The sequence below is a fragment of the Tamandua tetradactyla genome, chromosome 7 (genome assembly GCF_023851605.1).
Source record: "Tamandua tetradactyla isolate mTamTet1 chromosome 7, mTamTet1.pri, whole genome shotgun sequence".
Classification (NCBI taxonomy): Eukaryota; Metazoa; Chordata; class Mammalia; order Pilosa; family Myrmecophagidae; genus Tamandua; species Tamandua tetradactyla.
The window spans coordinates 165,739,222-165,759,597 of NC_135333.1; the positions used below are offsets into that span (position 1 = coordinate 165,739,222).

Below are 20,376 nucleotides of genomic sequence, written 5' to 3' on the forward strand. Positions count from 1 at the left end.
TAAATGTTTTTCTTGAATCCATCAAGTTTTTTTAAAAAGTGATTACAGGAATAAGTGATAAAGGAACAAGCTAAACACCACCACAAGTAGGCAACCAGACATATGTTGAAGGTACGATAACCTACAAGATACTTGGCTCAGTTTCTCCAATAAAGAGATATGAGAGATTTCAAAACTAGCTACAATATGTGGTCCTGGATTGAATCAACTGTAAGGGATATTTTAGGATCTATTAGGAAATTGGAATATAGTCTGAGATAATATGAAAATAAACTGAAATTGAAAGTTAAGATCATTAACCGTATAAAGCTGATTGCAGAATGGAGTATATGATTTCATTTTGGTTTAAAAAAAATGTAATAAACACACGGGAAGAGAAAGATCTGGAACGATTTGCACTAAAGTGTTAACAGAGATGAGCTCTGGATGGTAGAAATGCAAAATTTTAATTTTTCTTCTAAATTTCTATAATGTAAATGTATTGCTTCTGTGATAATAAAAGGATTATTTTTAAAATTATTAAAAGAAGCAAATCCTAATTTAAAAAATAGCTACCATGATGGTTTCAAGTAAAGAGAAAAACAGAAAAAAGGAGAATACTTTTGATATATATTTTGTCATATGTTTGAGGGCACAACATTTATTTTGTATTCATAGAAAAAGCAAATATAATACTTTAGTGCTATACTTAGTATTCTAAAATATATAACTGATAAATAGGGTGAATGTATGTATTTATGAATGCAAGACTGAATTAATTTGCCAGGACGTCGAATTACACTGCTTTTCAAAAGTAGCAAAGGAAGGAAGTTGGCATGTAAGGTTCAGAATTTTCTTATCAGCTTTCTTTGGACTTAGCTATTGAATTTATAAAAATGGAAAAACAAAGCAAAATGAAAGAATGTCTGGTTTTGCTTTGGCAGGTTCCAGTCTTTTCTTCAAAGCAAGTAAACATGTTTTCAAGAAGTATTCGAATAATTGCTGTTATGTTTTCAATTGTGATGAATTCAGTTGATACTTTGACTCCATCTGGCAGAAACTTGATTAGGAAATATTGTTCACTTCCTGGAGGGTGGCTCAGATGGTCAAAGCTTTTGTTTACAATGTCTTACTAAAAAACTGGGCAGACTTTTTTTTCTTTCTTTCTTTCTTTCTTCCTTTTGCCAAGGTTAGAAAACTGCTGGTGAGAAGAGCCTCTACACAGAGATCACTGGGAAACAGAATTTAAATCATGATTCTTAGTTTCTGGTATTCAAAATTCAAGATTCTGCTTACTTCAATTTGTTCTTTGGAACTATATATTTAAAATGTATATATTTTTATGTGAAATATCTTTTTTCCTTACTAAAGTTTAAATTCATATAAATAAAATATTGAAGAGGGTAGAAAAACGTGTGAAGTTGGTAAATAGTTGAAAAAATCAGGATTTTTATGTCATTGTTTAGATTTTCAGGTTAGGGTATATTTTACCAACAGTTTGCTCCCTCTCTTGCAATCTTTCTCTCTGGTTATCTTTGTTTCTCTTAAATTTAGTAATAACAGACGATAAGACTTCTTATTAACATATCTGTGGTTTCCTGGACTTATTTTTGGAAGAAATTAGACTCAGAAAATATTTTATGCACCTGTTTCATCAGTACCACTAAGAAACAGATGACAACTACACAAACAGGGAAACACAGAGGACTTTGGGGGAAATTATTATTTGTTTTACTAGAACTTACTATCTGGGTACTAACAGTACTATGATCAAAAACCTAAATCCTGTCTTCAAATTTAATGAGAACGACAGAGAAATGAGCAGCTGATGATACAGTATGAAGAGTGTGTGCTTGTAGAGGGTAGTGGTAAGAACCTGGCGCTTATTTGCTTGTCTCCAACTCTGCCCCTACTGTTTTTAGGTGCAAATCAAATTTCCCACCACCCTAAGGAGTTTCTCTAAGATTCTACAGTTTTTTGTTTATTTCTGCTGTTTTTAATTTGAAACTAGAATGATCATTCAATGATAAACAAGATAATGAGAACTTGAGAGATGTTTTCTTTCCAAGAGAAACAGATGATTCTCATGCAATAATAAAAATGAATTCAGTATTATTTGCACAGATGGAATTTTGCATTTGAATTTCCTTTGGGAGCAGGCTTTACCCAGGGACTGTAATAGGACCCAGCTTTCAGATAAAGGGTTAGTGGCAGATAAATTCATGAAAGTGCTCTCCATGCTACTGACACCTGACACCATTCAGTATGAGACTTTACTTTTAGGATAGAGAGTATAATACTGCTGGATTTTTAAATATTTAACTTTTATAGAGCACAGGGAAATAATTTCTTAATGTCAATTCAAAGAATTCCATTTGGATTTTCTTCAGAATTCAGATGGCAAAGAGGAGAGATGCTATTTCTGAGTTTATTTAGGTTGTAGTTCAGAGATTGTAAGACAAGCAATAAATCAGCAGAGACAAGATACTACTGTAGCTCAATAAATATTTGCTAAAAGAATAAACAAATGAATCAACTATTTTTTCCATTAAGCTACAGCATAGGGAAGGGGAAACTGTTTTTTTTTTCCCTAAGCCTATAGGAGTATTGCACTTAATAAGGCCAAGGTATTTCATTATATCACATCTAATGCTCACCAGGATTGAGGATTGGACAAGTGCAGCCTCTGTTGGTCCATGATTCTGGATATAATGTTCGCTTTCCTCGTAAAATCTTCAGTTTAGTAGATTTTAAGACCTTTTTTATCTTCACATTGACTTCAGCATGAGAGCCTTTATCATGAGCTGATAAAATCTTTATTTTTAGCACTGTAACAACACAATTCCAAAAGTCAAAATGCACTGAATTTCACATTATCCTTTGATGTTTGAACATCAATTTAAATGTATCTTTCAGAATATAAAGGCAAGTGATTTACTGATGAAAATGTGGAAATTTAAAAAACATTAGGTTAATTCATTTTGCTGCATTTATGTATACTAACCAAATTCTTCTTTCTAAAACATTCTTAATTCTTCTACTTCCCATGGCACCATGCTAAGAGAATATCAGCTATTGCCTACTGCAGATGTGATCTAAAACACATTTAGTTATCAAATCTAAATAAAAAGAAGATGCATAGGCTGTAGAATTGTTATCCTAGCTTTTATTTAGTCTGGCCTACATTATACTCTTATAGTTGACTGTGTGTAATGTGATGATAAAGAATAAAATGTTATTTCTGGAATATATTTTACATCATCTAAGGAGAATAAATATATTATTGTTTACTTAATTTTCTTCCCCTGGTGTATAATGCAAGCTGACTGGGGTTCAGGAGATTGTCCCTCTATACAGGATAGCAAAGCTCCAGTATTTATATGACTTATATGATTATGCTCTTACATCTATGAAATGGGTATGTCTGGGAATTAAGTAATAAAGTAAATTGGGGTAGAGATGAAAGTAGAGCTAAGGAACATCAGAATGCAAAGTTCTACACTATTAGGCGAGTTCTTACTGGCTCTTCTCATCTTGATAGAAGACTGTATGAAATGAGAGAACCCTGACCTGGTTGGCCTCAAACCCTTAAAATATAGCTAGCGGTCAAGCAACTATCTTTATAAAATCATCAAGTTTTAGACTTCTTAGAGGTTTTAAGAGCTCATTTAGTCTCACTCTATGTATGAGGAACCAAGTTTTGAGAAATTAAGGGACCTGCTCAAGTTCACATGGTTGGCTGGTTAGTGGTAGAGTTTCAGCTAGAATTCTGACACAATAAATTAATGAAGCATGCATAGCATAGTGCCTAGTACATGGCCAATGCTCAGTAAATGTTTGCTACTGTCCATTTGACTGTAAGCTCAGAAAGCAGGGACCTTGTCTATTCACTACAATGGCTCAATAAATACTTGCTGAAGGAATAAAATAATGAATCGTGGTTTTTTTTCCATTAATGGGTAGAGGAAAACCAAACTTTCCCCCAAGTCTGTAGAAGTTTTATACCTAATGAGCCCAAATTTTTTCATTATATTGATAAGAACTTACAAGTTCTTCCAAGGATAAAATGACTCGGTTAAATAAAAAAAAGTCAACATGGCTATTTGTAAATACAGTCAGAGAGCAACAAAATCTGTGATAATGAGAGAACCACTGATATTTTCACTGAACTAATTTGACTTTGGACTAAATTATTATATTTTTGGTTCTAATAAGAAATGCTATTCCCCCTAAAGTGCCTTTCCTTTTTGGGGCACTATATATTTCAGGACTTTTCTTCTGCTAGTTAGCCAAGTTGGAAGGTAAAGGGAGGGAAACATGCATGCAATTGTAGGTAAGACTTATCTAAAGTCTTTTTTAGAGGTTTTTTAACACTCACTTAAAATCTTAATGAGATTAAATACAATGTTATCTAGAACCTAAACACTTATTCTTTGAAATCATGGCTTAAAATTTTCTCTTCATTGTGATGCACATTTTAGGCCATATCAATTATTGAACAATAATAAGCTTCAGACACTACTCAAGACTGGATGTTGGTAAGAGAAGGATTCTTTAATATACTTAATAGTAAATATAAAGCCATTTATAATTAGAAGGTAATAAAAGGTTTTACTTAAGCAGTGCCATTTTCTTTTTTTTATGTGAGTTATTTGCCTAGTGTTTGAAAAGTAGAGGAGCCTAGAGCATTCAGAGCAGTTAGGGTAGAGACCAAGACACAGAACTAATCTCAATGCCTCAAAAAAGATGTGTCCTCTTCCTACTCTGGACCATTTACTGAGCATTCAGCATGTGATAGGTAATGTGGTGTATGGTTTTTGAAAATCTCATTTCACAAAGAAGACAGCATTATCCCTATTTTACAGATGAGGAAATAGATTTGGAGAGGTTACATTACCCACCCAATTAACCAGAAATCAAACTGATATCTAAGTTCAAAGCCTGTGCTCTCAATCATTGTGAAATAACTGCTTTAAACTTATTTCTGCTCAGTGCTACTACATGATAAACTAGCAGAGAAATAATTTAAGTGGCTAGAGCTTCCCTTTTAAATCAGTAAGGCATGTGGCATCCATCAGAAAAGATTATATGTCCTGACTTCTTTTCTTTTTGTTATGTTTGCCTCTTTTCCTTATAGTACAATAGCCCTGCCTTCACTCTACAACCATCCCGCCCTCACCAGGACACTCCACACCGTATGCATTAGGAAAATCTGGGTCAAGGCCAGAAAACTGCGTTTAGTGTTAAGACCAATGCTTTGATTTATTGAGAATGTCATCGGACAGGCTTCCCAGTTCCAAAAAGACTCTTTGTACTTAATTTGAATAGGTTTTCAGAAGCATTCAAGGACTTCAAACTTACCATATGAATATTTCATTCCACAGAATGCCCTGGGGTTTCCTAACACCTGTTCTTTACATTCACATTTACCTATAGAAAGTCAATGGAAGAGGGTATTGGTTATTTAGAAAGGAAAATACAACTCTTTGAGCTTCAGTGATTCATACAAAATAATTCATAACTACTAAGAAACCACGACAAGTCACTCAAAAAAGGAGAGTCATTTTTGGAATTGAATTATTGTTCAATAAAATATTGACCTATGAGAAATACAGAAAGGTAGAAATAATTATATATCAATGTTTGCAATTGATGTTATGATAAATACTGTCCAGTATTAATATTCCATGCTAATGGAAGGGTACAACTGAATGGATAACCTATAGAAAAAACATTTGTCTTTTTACAATGAATGCTCACCACACAAAAGTCAAATTAAAATGATTAAACAGTTAATTTAAAGTAATGCCATCCAATTTTACAAGTACTTATTAGTACTTATGATGTGCAAGGCATAGTGCTCTGGACTTCAGCATAAATAAAGAGGAACCAGATATAATTTTTGCCTTAAGACTTATAATGCAGTAAAGTGGACAAAGCAAGAAAGTGAATAAAAAATCAAAAGTGATAAATGTTGTATGATAACACAATATACTTGGGGGAAGGGGGCAGCAGATCACAGTATTTGTGAGAGATTTTCCAAGCACTGTGGGAGAATTTCAAAATGCCTCTGTATAGTCTATGTTCATACTTATTTATGCATCTGCTTCATTGAGGACAATGATTATTTCTTGTTTTTATATTCCTAGAACCTAAAATGGATAGGATTTTAATTTTTATTGATTACAAAAGTAGAGATAAAATTTCCCCTTCCTTTTTCCCTCCCCTCCTGCCCTCATGTATTCCACTTCATAGTCATTGAGTATAATAAAAAAATAATAATAACAACAAAAACAGTGGCTAATACTTACTGAGGAGCACTTGATATGGGGCAGGTACTGTTTTAAAAATTTTATTTGTATTTACTCATTTATGATTCTGACACACAGAAATCTGCCCAGAAGGTAGAAGCAAAAGAGTGAGCAAAGTAATATAAGTGAGAAAGGACAGTGGGTGTTCACCGAAGAATTAGCAGTTGCTTATCAATGATACAGACTGAGTGGAGATGAATAGCGCAGGCTACCATGGAGTACTTTGATAACACAATTAGGACCTGAATTTAATTTAATAGATAAAGGGATGTTCTGAAAGCCATCATCTTTGAGTGCCTCCAAAAAGCAATAAGGAACTTTACCAATATGGTTTTGTTGAATATTTACAATAATTTTATGAGATAGGTATTATAAACATGAAAAAATGGAGGATCAGAGAAGTTACTTAGCTTGTCCAAGGCAGCATAGCTAAAAGTAGTGAAGCAAGCATGGATCTAGGAGAATCAGAAACCCCTGCTAAGGGGTTTATATTGTCATTCTAAAGTCAGAAATAATGTGGATCTGAACCACAAAGGTGACTATGGGTCTAAAAAGGAAGAAATATCAAGGGACAACTGCAGAGTTATCAATTGATTGGACGAAGGCAAGGGAAAGGAAGTATAAAAGTGAACTTGAGGTTTTCAGTCAAGGTTACTGAAAGGATTATTGTATCACTAACAGAAACAGGGAAGTTAGGAAAAGGCATGTATTTTCAGGGGTATATAAATTAAGGGATTAAAAAAAATTTTTTATTAGAGAAGCTGTGGGTTTACAGAACAATCATGCCTCAAATACAGGATTCCCATACACTTTCCCACCACCAGCACTTGCACTGGTGAGGAAAATTTGTTACAATTGATGACAGTACGTTTTTTTTTTTTTTTGGTAATTTTACTATTTTTAACAGTAGGTACATTTGTTACAATCAATGAGAGATTATTAAAATAGTTCTGTTAACTACTGTCCATAGTCTATGTAGGGGTATTTCCCCCCTCTTTCTCAACCTATTATTTTTTTCATGTAGGTCTTTATTTTATTACTCATGTACACATACACTGGATAAAAGAGTCAGTTACAAGATTTTTACAATCTCACAGTCACAAGATGAAAGCTCTATATTTATAAAAACATTATTAAAGATCAAGGCTACTAGATTACGGTTCAACAATTTCAGTTATTTCCTTCTGGCTACTCTAATACACTAGAAGATAAAAAGAAATCTCTATATAATAAGTCAGTAGTTATAACCATTTGTTAAATCCTAACTTCCCAATTATAACTCATTCTCTCAATCTTCAGGGATATCTAAGCAATGATAACTTTTTCATGCTGAAAATGGGTGTCAACATTATGGGTAGAGGAATGGAACTGTTGATGCTCTTGGAGAGACTGGTACCTTTGGGTTTCAGGGCTTATCTGGCATAGGAGCCATCAGGAGGCTTTCAGTTTCTGTAAAAATAAACTTAATAGGTTAAACTTTTCAGAGTTAAGTTGTTTGTTTTTTTTTTTTTGTCTAATTTGATTATTAAAAGGATGTGAAGTAGCTCACAGAAAGGAGGAAGAGCTGAAGAACCTGGACTTAGAAAGGATAAGGATCTTTTAGGGCATCACCATTGGGCAACATGAATTCTATGCATTTTCAGACTTTGTAACTTTCAGCTCAAGATTTAAATTCCAGGGAGAGAGCATCTGATTGGCCTGTCTAAGGCTCTATTAAATGGAGGAAGGAGAGCTCCCCAAAGAAAAACTGAGTTGAGGTAACACAGGAATAGGGGTAAAAAATGAGATCTGGTCAGGCAAAAGCAGTGGTCTAGTGTGAGGAGAACAGAATGAATTAGAGATGCTGCTGGAAAAACCAAATGGAAATGAGAGTATTGTTCTGATGAACCCAGGTAGGTAGAGAGAACAATATGGAAAATGTCAAATATAGGTTCCAGTTAAAGCTGCTATAGAAATAGAGTTGAGAGGCTACTCTGGAGATCACTCTTACACAAACTTCAGCTACCATAGTCTGCCTACCATAACTTGCCAACCCCCAACCAAAACCATTCCTGTCAATCCTAAAGAACACCCAGGACTTTATATAAGATTCTACAAAGGTTCCATTCACTGGGGTAATTTTCCAGAAACCTACAACCTCCAGATGGGTCCCTGGACCAGATAAATTCTGAACCCCAGAGGGGCTAATCTCTCCAGAACATCAACTAGCTCCACCCCCAATCCCATATTCTTGACACCCTTTCCAACATGAAAAAGTTAGAATGGATATGCCCAAATACTTCTAAACTGTGGAAGAAAGATCAAAGGTGATGGTAGAGTTATACAGAGAAGGTAGGGTTTAACAAATGAGTATGGCTGCTGAATCATTACTGTCCTGGAGCAGCTAGAAGGAAGAATGAAAAGTCCTAGAACCGTAACCCATACAAAACTTTAAATTCTGTTCTATAACTACTTGTTAATATGAACTTGGAAATTTATTGTTTTTTTGTATATATGTATATTTCACAATAAAAAAAAGTAAAAAAAATATAAGCCGCTATAGAAATCAGTGAAAATAAATAGTGGGAAGAGAAATCAAGATCAGCTGTTGTGATTTGTTAAATAATAATGCTTAGAAACTAAACACAGCAGAGAGGATTACTCATTCAGAAATTTTAGTAATCTAAGTGGATGGCTCAGAGCCTTTGATAATGCCACTAAAAGAGGAGAATATGGTAAGTTACCATGCCATAAAACCTATTAGAACCCCAAATGGCCTAACTCTTCCTCAACAGAATGCTCTTTTCTTTAGTACTTCATTTTTAGCCAATGAAAAATATTTGAGGTCTATTATTTGAAAATCTTTCTTTGGCTGCTTTCCAGCACCCCCTTTTCATGTGTTTAGAGCTTAAATATTAAAATTCGTTCTTGATTGGTTAATTTGGCTTCAGCCCAGATGTGTTTTCTTAAAAAGAAATTGGAAGGGGGATAAACTGTTTAGTTAGACTGGTTATTAAAAATATATATTTTAAAAAGAGCATTAATCACAGTTCTTTGTTAAAGCCAGTTTCATAATTCAGGAAATGAAATTTATATCTGTTCTTCTCTACCTCATAAGAAGTAGTAGAAATGAAGGTTCCCTTCCTTGTTGGCGGAGGGCATTGCACTCCTAGTTGAAAGCTGTTTTATGGAAACATATGGTAGGGAGATAGGTAGGCAGACACCTGTACTTAAGGATGTAACTTTTTGAAAAAATGTGTAATACATGGGCTTAGGAAACTGGTTATTACTTTTTGGTTGAAAAAGGTGCCCAGGAACAGTATTCTAAACTCAATGGAATATTCCTGTTTAGCAGGAAACTGAACAATGAATTCTTCTATCTGGAGCTCATCCAGATGAATTTCAGAGAGTCTTTGGGGACATCATAGACATAACAGCTGTTGTGGACATGAGAGTCTGGAGTCATTTTGTTGCCAGCACTTTATGTGCTTTGTTGGTGTGCTGCCAGTTCCCCAGTAACATAAAAGATTGGCTTAGTGGATGTCCGATGGTCCTAAAAACTTGATTATTACAGATTTGGGGAGAATTATGAAAATCATTTTGTTAGAAAAATAGAAGAAAACTTTAAAAAGAGGTTTTTTTTTAAGCTTCTTTCATGGATTTATTTCTTTATTGTAGTTTTTTTTTAATGTGTTTTTATTATGAAATATAACCTATATACAAAAAAGCAATATATTTCCAAGTACATTTTAACAAGTAGTAATAGAACAGATTTTAAAGTTTGATATGGGTTACAGTTCCACTATTTTTCATTTTTTCTTCTAGCTGTTCCAAGACACTGGAGACCAAAAGAAGTATCAGTATAATGATTCAGCAGTCATACTCATTTGTTAAATCCTATCTTCTCTGTTATAGTCCTCCTTCTCTTTTTTTCTTTAAAAGGAGGTCTTTTTAAAAAGATATTAAATTCATTAATCCTAACTATATAGTTTTAAAACAAAAGTAATTGGAAAGACTTTTTTTCTTTTTCAAATGTTGAAAAGATTTGAAGTATGACAGCTTCATGTTACCTTATCATTCCTACCTTCTTTCCTGTTGTGAATTAAAATGAAACCCTTAGGAAAATGTTAACAAGATCATGTTAAATGAAAAAGTCATGTACAGAATTGCAAATGCTAGTGTTTCTCACATTTGAGTTCCATATTCTTAAAGGAACCATAAATTCTCTATAAGAATGTTTTAAATTTTTGGTTTCTTTCTAATCTAAAGGATAGACTAATGGATGGGTGGAATTTAGGTGATGGGTGTGTGGGTATAAAACTTTTAATTTTTCGGAACGTCTAAAAATTTTCATAATAAGAAACAGGGAAGAATTCATAGAGACCCTTAATCAACATGGCTTTGTAAGTTCATACTTTAACTCCCCTCTGGTCCAAACACATAGCAGTATTAAATTAAATAGAAAATGAAAAAGACAGAGACCATGTCAAAATCACATAAATATCTCTGTGGGCTAAAATGAGTGAAAATGCAAAGGGAAAGGGAGCTAAAATCATAGCTCTCTTGGCCTGGTCCAGAATCAGGCAGTGGTTGTCAGTAGTTCAGAGCCTAAGGGATAAAGCAGACTAAAAAGTGAACTCCTTATTATTCATCAACATCTATTATATTAAATATTTTACTTCTTGACTTACTGTCTTTCCTCCTCCACAATCATGAAGACTCCATGGAGGCAGGGTTTTTTGTCTATTTTATTCACTTACTATGTTAACAGTATTGGTACCTAGTATAGGTGTTCAATAAATATTTGTTTGACGAATGAATGAATTTATAAAGAACTCCTATGAATCAGTAAGAAACTACAATAGGAAATTCAGTGAAAAGGAAGCCTGGATGGCCAAAAAACAATGAAAAGTTATAAAACCTCTTAGCAATAAGGAAAATGCAATTTAAAGGGTGAGATCCCATTTCATACCAATTGGTACAAATGGAGAGGTTTGATAACATTAATTTTAGAAGTCTGATAAATATTCAATGATTTCATATTTATAAAATGTTTAAAACGGTGCCTGGCCCATAGTGTGTACTATATTTATTGTTAAATAAACACAAAGTATTAGTGAGGATGTGGACTTGCTGATGGGATGCAATTTGTTACAACTACTTCAAAGAACTGGGCAATATGTGATAAAGTTGACAATAAGCATATTCATGACCCAACAGTGTTTAGATTGTACCTCAGAGCAAAGGTCAGCACATATTTTCTGTAAGGAACAGATAATGAATATTTTAGGTTTTCTGGGCCAAGAGGCAAAATTGAAGACATTATGTACTTATATAACTTATATAACCATTTAAAATGCAATCATTTAAAGATGTAAAAATCATTTTTAACTCACAGGTAGCTTTCAAGCTCTATAAAATCAGGTGGCAGGCCAGATTTGACCTGAGGGCTGTAGTTTGCAGGTCCCTAATTTAGTGAACTCAAAAGTCACATATGCAAGAATGTTCATGATAGCATTATTTAGAAAAGTGAAAAATTGGAAATTGGAATTATCCTAAATGTCAAATAACAAGAGAATAAAACGTGGCATGTTCATATAATAGAAGAGATAAATCTCAAAACAAATATTCAGGTAAAAAAAAATTTTTAAGGGTAAGTAATCACATGCATGATTTAAAAAGTACTCAAGATACATACATAGGTAGTAATATAATTAAAACATGAATGACATTGGCTTTGCTTTAAACTCTCAGTAAGAATTTGTCATTTCTATTACGACCTTTTATTTCAGTTCAAGTGTGCTTATGCTGAAAGTTCCAAGGGGGTGGCTGAGTGCTTGGCCAACGAACAAGCAAGCACATCAGAACCCAAGTTTGGGAAGCAGCTTGGGAGTCCCTAGCCACTGAGACAACATTGGAAGTCTTGCTATTCAAAGTGTAGTCCCGGCACCAACAGTATTGGCATCCCTGGAAGCATGTTAGAAAGGCAGAGTCCCAGGCCCCACCATAGACTCACTGAATCCAAATCTGCATTTTAACACGACCTCAGGAAATTCATGTGCACATCACAGTTTGAAAAGCACAGGTTAGAAAACAGAAACAACGTGAGCCTTTGTTTGATGCAAATTCACCACCAGGCACTAGTTTAAGAACTGCATGAATTAGCTTCAGATGCTGGTGATAACTCTCCGGTGGTGACTGACTGAGCCCAGGGGTTCTTTTCCCTGACTGTGCATTAGAATCACCCGGGAAACTTAAACATTGATATGCAGGCCCAACCCAAGAGACTGCCATTTGGTCTGGGAAGGGATTTGGAAATGGTATTTGTTTAGAGTTTTCCAGGTGATGGGACAGTGCAGCCAGGGCAGAGTGCCCCTAAGATAAATCATCATGTTGGGTCGCTGGATTTCTTTAGAAATGGGGGCAACGTAACCTGCTGAGCATGCCAAGCCCAGTGGATGATACAGAAATAGAGACCACTCTACTCTCCAGGAGCCTGAGGTCAGGTGGGGGAAATGCTGTATGTGCAAGGTGAGGCAAATTCCATCCCATGAGCCACCACACAGCATGGTTTTGAGAAGCACCTGTGTTCTGTGAGAAGGGACTGAGGGCAGGCATCCACAGCAGCTAGAAAGCTGGAGAGTGCTGGATCCAAGAAGAGGAGGGTAGGCGGGAAGGCCCTAGGGAAGACAGGAATGTCAGAGCTGGAAGGGATCCTGGGAATCCTCTGGTTTTACCGTGGGGTACCATACAGCAAAGGTTCCCAAACGTGGCACTACTGACATTTTGGGCCACAGGAAAACTTTCCTGTGCAAGTTTTCCTGTGCATTGTGGGATGTTTAGCAGTACCCCTGGCCTCTACCCACCAGATGCCATAGCATCCTCACAGTGAGACAACCAAAAATGTCTTCAGACATTGATAAATGTCCCTGCGGTGCAAAATCACCCCCACCTGAGAATCCTTGCCCTGGAGCATTTAAGAAAAAAGTCTGTAGGTCTGTGAGCACTGGCACGGAAGGGGCTCCAAGGTGTGTTAAGAATAAAAAGTAAATTGCACAAAAATGTGAATGCAAATCCAAATGTCTAATTTTTAAAGGTTGTGTATATGTATATATACATAAACATGCAGAAAGGGGCTGGAAGGATTATGCCCAAACTAGGGTGTCTCCTCTTTAAGTGGTTGGTGTCGTGGATAAAGCATGCACACAGGTGCTCGATGACCTCGGCTCTGGGCCCAGCTCTGCCACTTACTACCTCCTTGAACCAAGGCCCTTCACCGCTATATGCCTCCGTTTCTCCATCTGTAAAATGGGACTACCAGTGCCAACTTCAGTGGGTTTTTATTAAAATTAAGGTTAAACACTGGACATAGGCAAAGGATTTATGGCAAAGTCTGCCACTTAGTAGGCAGTTGACAGGTTTGAGCCACAGTTCACATTATTAATTGTGAGGAGGCTAGTCGAAGGCAGGGATAGAGGAGAGAAGGAGACTTTCAGGTTTTGTTCTGTGAATGTCTACTTGAATCCTGTAAAATGAGATCACATTTATATCTTAACTGCATAATAAAACACACACAAAAGAAAAAATACTAATTAAATCTGGTGCCTCACCTGAATGTCGAAGTGCAGAAAATCCTTGTTCATCCTCCCACTCCCAGCTTGGCTCACTGTTATTGTGCATGGAATGGAAGTCAGGGGTTTCATACCAGTCTACATCTGTGCTGCTAATACAATGGAAAATGATGAAGCACTTTTTAGGGAATGCTGCAGAATTTGAACAAAATGAATATATTTCAAACCTCATCAGCTACCTTCCCATCCTATTACTTTTCAGAAATAGTGTTTTCCCTCTGGTTTAGGGTCTACTGTAAAGAAAATAATTTATTTTGCAAAATTGAATCTCTAGAATCTTGTAGAAAAAATTACTTGACAGAACTTATTTTTAAAAACAGGCCTATATATATATATGCACCTCTAACATCATGTAGGATTTACTGTCACATCTTCAAAAGTTTCTGAAAGTCACAGACATGAGAACAAGAGCTATGTTCACTCACCTGCTGATGCAGTCTCCCGTGAGGGGGTCACAACTGCCAGCACAGTCACAGGGCCTGCAGCCATAGTCTCCAAAGCCCCAGTACCCCACCATGCACCTGTCACAATGTGGGCCTGCCACCCCAGGCTTGCAAGGGCAGTCACCATTGCTGGGGTCACAGAAGGTCACTGAGCCAAAAGGAAGGACAGCTGACCCAACTGGATGGCAGGAACACACTGCAACAAAGAAGACACAAAGATGGATGAGTAACTCTAGATTATCTGTGTGTAGATTAGGCCCCTGTGACTTCAAAATGGCTTTTCTTCACCACCAAGTGTATTTCTGAGACTTTAGCAAGTTGGTGCATGCTCAGAGAATAAAAGGTAGTTATATAATAATATATTAGTTATATAATGGTTTTATGTATATAATAAAAGGTAGTTATACATATAACTGACTCATTATATAAATATTTTTGTTTCTTTGTTTTTCTCCAAGCCCTTTAATGTTCATTTAAAGAGTTAAAGCACAATTAATCACAAAAACTTCATTTTTTACATTAGAAGGAAAATATTTTTTATGATAGCTGTGTGATATGTCAATTTTCTCAAATTCCCTTCTGCGATAACACTGCATTAATATTCTGGTCCATAGGTTGAATCAATGAAGTTACAAAGTTAGGCAGGAAGGGATTAAAAGAATCAAATATTTACTGAATGTATACTAGGCACACTATACTAGTTTTACACAGTTAAATGTGAACATAAGTTCCAGTTATTTACTAATAGGAAAACAATGCTAACCCGATGGTTTTAAATGCTTTCACTTTAAATATAAATTGCGAACCTTTGTATTTAATAAAGATCTTTGCTCAAAGAGGCATGTCAGCATACATTGGTACATGTTTTGCATTTCCAAAGATTTTATACAAGCATGCAACATTAGCACAATGGAACATTCGATCTGTTTTACTCAAGTTAAATCTTGAGTTGTTTATTCCCACCTATTGGGTACCATTGGCAAGCATCATGATTCCTAGGTTTATCATCACCATTAAAACTTTAGGGAGGAAACATAGTGTTCACTGGGGGAAAAAAAAGCAGGTGGATTTCTTTTTCATCACCATGATCATTTTTTATAATATTTGTAGCACTCCAGAAAAAAAGATAAAAAGAAAAAAGAAAAAACTCATATATACCATACCCCTTACCCCTCCCTCTCATGGACCACTAGTATTTCCATCTACTTAATATATTTTAACCTTTGTTCCCCTTATTTTTTTTCTATACCTCTTACCACTTCCTTTCATTGTTCACTAGTATTTCAATCTCAATTTATTTTAAAATTTGTTCCCCCTATTATTTATTTTTAATCCATACTTTTTTACTCATCTGGCAATATCATAGATAAAAGGAGCATTAGACATAAAGTTTTCACACTCACAGTCACATTGCAAAAGCTGTATCATTATACATTCATCTTCAAGAAACATGGCTACTGGAAACAACTCTACAGTTTCAGGCATTTCCCTCTAGCCTCTTTAACACATCTTAAACTAAAAAGGGGTTATCTATAAAATGCATAAGAATAACCTCCAGGATAACCTCTTGACTCCATTTGAAATCTCTCAGACACTGACACTTTATATTGTCTCATTTCTCTCTTCCCCTTTTGGTCAAAAAGGTTTTCTCAATCCCTTGATGTTGAGTCCCAGCTCGTTCTAGCATTTCTGGAGCACACTGCCAGGGAGGTTTACACCCCTGGAAGTCATGTCCCACGTAGAGAGAAGGAGGGCAGTGAGTTTGCTTGCCATGTTGGCTGAGAGAGATAGGCTACATCTGAGCAACAAAAGAGGTTCAGTGGGGGTGACTCATAGGACTAATTTTAAGTAGGCTTAGTCTATTCTTTACAGGGAAAAGTTTCATATGAACAAACCCCAAGATTGAGGGCTTGGCTTATTGATTTGGTTGGCCCCACCACTTGTGAGAATATCAGGAATTCTCCAAATGGGGAAGTTGAATTTTCCCCATTTCTTACCATTCCCCCAAGGGGACTTTGCAAATATTTTTTATTCTCTTGTTTTATTCACTTCTGGTTTCATTTGTGCCCCCAGCCCTCCTCCCTCTATCATTCTCACATCCAGTTTCATTCAGTGTACTAACATTATTTTGCTACAATTAGGTAGTATTGTGCTATCCAATTCTGAATTTTTACAGTCCTGTACCACAGTCTGTATCCCTTCAGCTCCAATTACCCAAAATCTACCGTATTTCTATCTCCTGATGGCCTCTGTTCTTAAATGAAATTCTCCAAGTTCAGTCATTAATGTTAGTTCATGTCAGTAAGACCATATAGTATTTGTCCTTTTGTTTCTGACTAATCTCACTCCACATAATGTCCTCAAGGTCCATCCATGTTGTGACATGCTTCATGACTTTATTCCATCTTACAGCTGTGTAATATTCCATCATATGTATATACAACAGCTTGTTTAGCCACTCGTCTATTGATGGACATTTGGGCTGTTTCCATCTCTTGGCAATTGTAAATAATGCTGCTATAAATATTGGTGTGCAAATGTCTGTTTGTGTCTTTGCTGTCATGTCCTCTGAATAGATACTTAGCAATGGTATTGCCGGATCATATGGCAATTCTCTACTTAGTTTCCTGAGGAACTGCCAAACTGCCTTCCACAGTGGTTGTACCAGTTGACATTCCCACCAACAGTGGATAAGTGTGCCTCTTTCTCCACATTCTCTCCAGCACTTGTCATTTTCTTTTTTATTGATAATGGCCATTGTGATGGGTGTGAGATGATATCTCATTGTGGTTTTGATTTGCATTTCCCTAAGAGCCAGGGAAGTTGAGCATCTTTTCATGTGCCTTTTAGCCATTTGTATTTCCTCTTCAGAGAAGTGTCTGTTCATGTCTTTTGCCCATTTTGTAATTGGGTTGTCTTTTTTTTTGGTTGTCTTTTTGTTGTTGAGTTGAACAATCTCTTTATATATTCTGGATACTAGACCCTTATCTGATATATCATTTCCAAATATTGTCTCCCATGTCTTTCTAATTTTGACAAAGTTCTCTGATGCACAAAAGTGTTTAATTTTGAAGAGTTCCCATTTATATATTTCGTTCTACAATGCTCATGTTTGGGTGTAAGATCTAGGAAACCACCTCCTATTATAAGATTTATAAGATATTTTCCTACATTTTCTTCTAAAACTTTTTTGGTCTTAGATCTAATGTTTAGGTCTTTGATCCATTTTGAGTTAATTTTTGTATAGGGTGTGAGATATGGATCCACTTTTATTCTTTTGCATGTGGATATCCAGTTCTCTAGGCACCATTTATTGTAGGGATTTTTCGGTCCCAGGTGAGTTGGCTTAACTGCCTTATCAAAGATCAACTGTCCAAAGATGAGAGGTTCTATATCTGAACACTCTATTCAATTCCATTGGTCAGTATATCTATCTTTATGCCACTACTATGCTGTTTTGACCACTGTAGCTTCATAATATGCCTAAGAGTCAGGTAGTGTGAGACCTCCAACTTCATTTTTCTTTCTCAGGATATTTTTAGCTATTCAGTGCACCCTTCCCTTCCAGGTAAATTTGGTTATTGGTTTTTCTATTTCTGAAAAGTAAGGTTTTTTTTGGATTTTAATTGATATTGCACTGAACCTATAAATCAATTTAGGTAGAATTGACAGTTTAACTGTAATTAGTCTTCCAATCCATGAACACGGTATGCCCTTCCATTTATTTAGGTCTTCTGTGATTTCTTTAAGCAATTTCTTTTAGTTTTCTTCATATAAGTTTTTTTGCAATATTAGTTAAATTTATTCCTAAATATTTTATTCTTTTGGTTGCAATTGTAAATGGAATTTTTTTCCTTGATTTCCCCCTCAGATTGCTGATTACTAGTGTCTAGAAACACTATAGATTTTTGAGTGCTGATCTTGTAACCTGCCATGTTGCTGTACCCATTTATTAACTCTAGCAGTTTTGCTGTGGATTTTTCAGGTTTTTTGACATATATCCTATCATCTACAAACAGTGAGAGTTTCACTTCTCCCTTTTCAATTCGATGCCCTGTATTTCTTTTTCTTGTCTAATTGCTCTGGATAGAAATTCCAACACAATGTTGAATAACAGTGGTGATAGTGCATATCCTTGTCTTGTTCCTGATCTTAGGGGGAAAGTTTTCAGTTTTTCCCCATTGAGGATGATGCTAGCTGTGGGTTTTTCATATATTCCCTTTATCCTGATGAGGAAGTCCCCTTCTATTCCTATCCTTTGAAGTGTTTTCAACAAGAAAGGATATTGAATTTTGTCACATGCCTTTTCTGTATCAATTGAGATGATCATGTGATTTTTCTGCTTTGATTTGTTGATATGGTGTATTACATTAATTGATTTTCTTATGTTGAACCATCCTTCCACACCTGGGATGAATCCTACTTGGTCATGGTGTATAATTCTTTTAATGAGGTACTGGATTCAATTTGCAGGAATTTTGTTGAGAATTTTTGCATTAGAGAGAGTGATCTGTAATTTTATTTTCTTATAGTATCTTTGTCTGGCTTTGGTATGAGCGTGATGCTGGCTTCAAAGAATGAGTTAGGTAGCCTTCCCTCTTCTTCAATTTTTTTGAAGAGTTTGAGCAGGATTGGTACTAATTCTTTGTTGAATGTTTGGTAGAATTCACATATGAAGCCATCTGGCCCTGGACTTTTTTCAGAGCTTCTTTATGACTAATTCAATTTCTTTACTTGTAGTTGGTTTGTTGAGGCCATCTATTTATTCTCGAGTCAGTGTTGGTTGTTCATGCCTTTCTAGGAAGTTGCCCATTTCATCTATGTTGTCTAGTTCATTAGTATAAAGTTGTTCATAGTATCCTCTCATTACCTCCTTTTTTTCTGCAGGGTCAGTGGTGATTTCTGTATTAGTTAGGGTGCTCTAGAGAAACAGAATTAACAGGAAATATTTGTAAATATAAAATTTATAAAAGTATCTCACATAACCGTGGGAATGTAGAGTCCGAAATCTATAGGGCAGGCTGTGAAGCTGATGATTCTGATGAAAGGTCTGGACAGACTCCACAGGAGAGGCTCACTGGCCGAAGCAGGAAGAGAGTCTGTCTCTTCTGAGTCCTCCTTAAAAGGATTCTAGTGATTAGATTAAGCATCACTCATTAAAGAAGACACTTCCCTTGGCTCATTACAAATGGAATCAGCTGTGGGTATAATCAACGTGCTCATGATTTAATTCTATGAAATGTCCTCAGCAAAAGACAGGCCAGCACTTGTCCAACTAGACAAACGGGTACCACCACTTGGCCAAGTTGACACATGAACCTGACCATGACAATTTTATTTGTGACTTTATTTATTTGAATACTCTCTCTTCTTCTTTTTGTCAACCTTGCTAAGGGTCCATCAATCTTATTGATTTTCTCATAGAACCAATTCCTGTTTTTTTTTATTTTCTTGATTGTTTTCATGTTCTCATTTCATTTATTTCTGCTCTAATCTTCATTATTTCTTCCCTTTTGCTTTCTTTGGGGTTAGTTTGCTGTTCTTTCTCTAGTTCTTCCAAATGAACAGTTAATTTCTTTATTTTTGCTCTTTCTTCTTTTTTGATATAAGCATTTAGGGCAATAAATTTCCCTCTTAGCACTGTCTTTGCTGCATCCCATAAATTTTGATATGTTGTGTTTTCATTTTCATTTCCCTCGAGATATTTAATAATTTCTCTTGTAATTTCTTCCTGGACTCATTGGTTGCTTAAGAGTGTGTTGTTGAGCCTCCATATATATGTGAATTTTCTGGCCTTCTGCCTATTATTGGTTTCCAACTTCACTCCTTTATGATCTGAGAAAGTGTTCTATATGATTTCAATCTTTTAAAATTTATTGAGACTTGCTTTGTGACACAGCATATGGTCTATCCTTGAGAATGATACATGAGCACTTGAGAAAAGGTGTATTCTGCTGCTGTGGGGTGCAATGTTCTATAAATGTCTGTTAAGTCTAGTTTGTTTGTTGTACTATTCAAATTCTCTGTTTCTTT

At 35.5% G+C, this 20,376-nt stretch overlaps 2 protein-coding genes across 18 annotated transcripts in view; one reads left to right on the forward strand and one right to left on the reverse strand.

Moving 5' to 3' along the window:
* LOC143642817 (uncharacterized) overlaps positions 1-20,376 on the forward strand; it is a 231,358-nt gene that overhangs the window by 154,575 nt on the left and 56,407 nt on the right. The window lies entirely within an intron of this gene.
* Positions 1-20,376, reverse strand: part of NTN4 (netrin 4) — a 115,870-nt gene that overhangs the window by 3,314 nt on the left and 92,180 nt on the right. For 4 of the 5 annotated variants that reach the window (XM_077111676.1, XM_077111678.1, XM_077111674.1 and 1 more), the window contains 4 exons: positions 14,326-14,539; positions 13,880-13,992; positions 5,341-5,409; positions 2,637-2,807 (listed from right to left, as the gene is read on the reverse strand). In XM_077111676.1, the coding sequence (XP_076967791.1) occupies positions 2,637-2,807; positions 5,341-5,409; positions 13,880-13,992; positions 14,326-14,539 (567 nt within the window). The remainder of the gene's footprint in view (positions 1-2,636; positions 2,808-5,340; positions 5,410-13,879; positions 13,993-14,325; positions 14,540-20,376) is intronic. The other variant, XM_077111675.1, reaches the window with a different exon arrangement.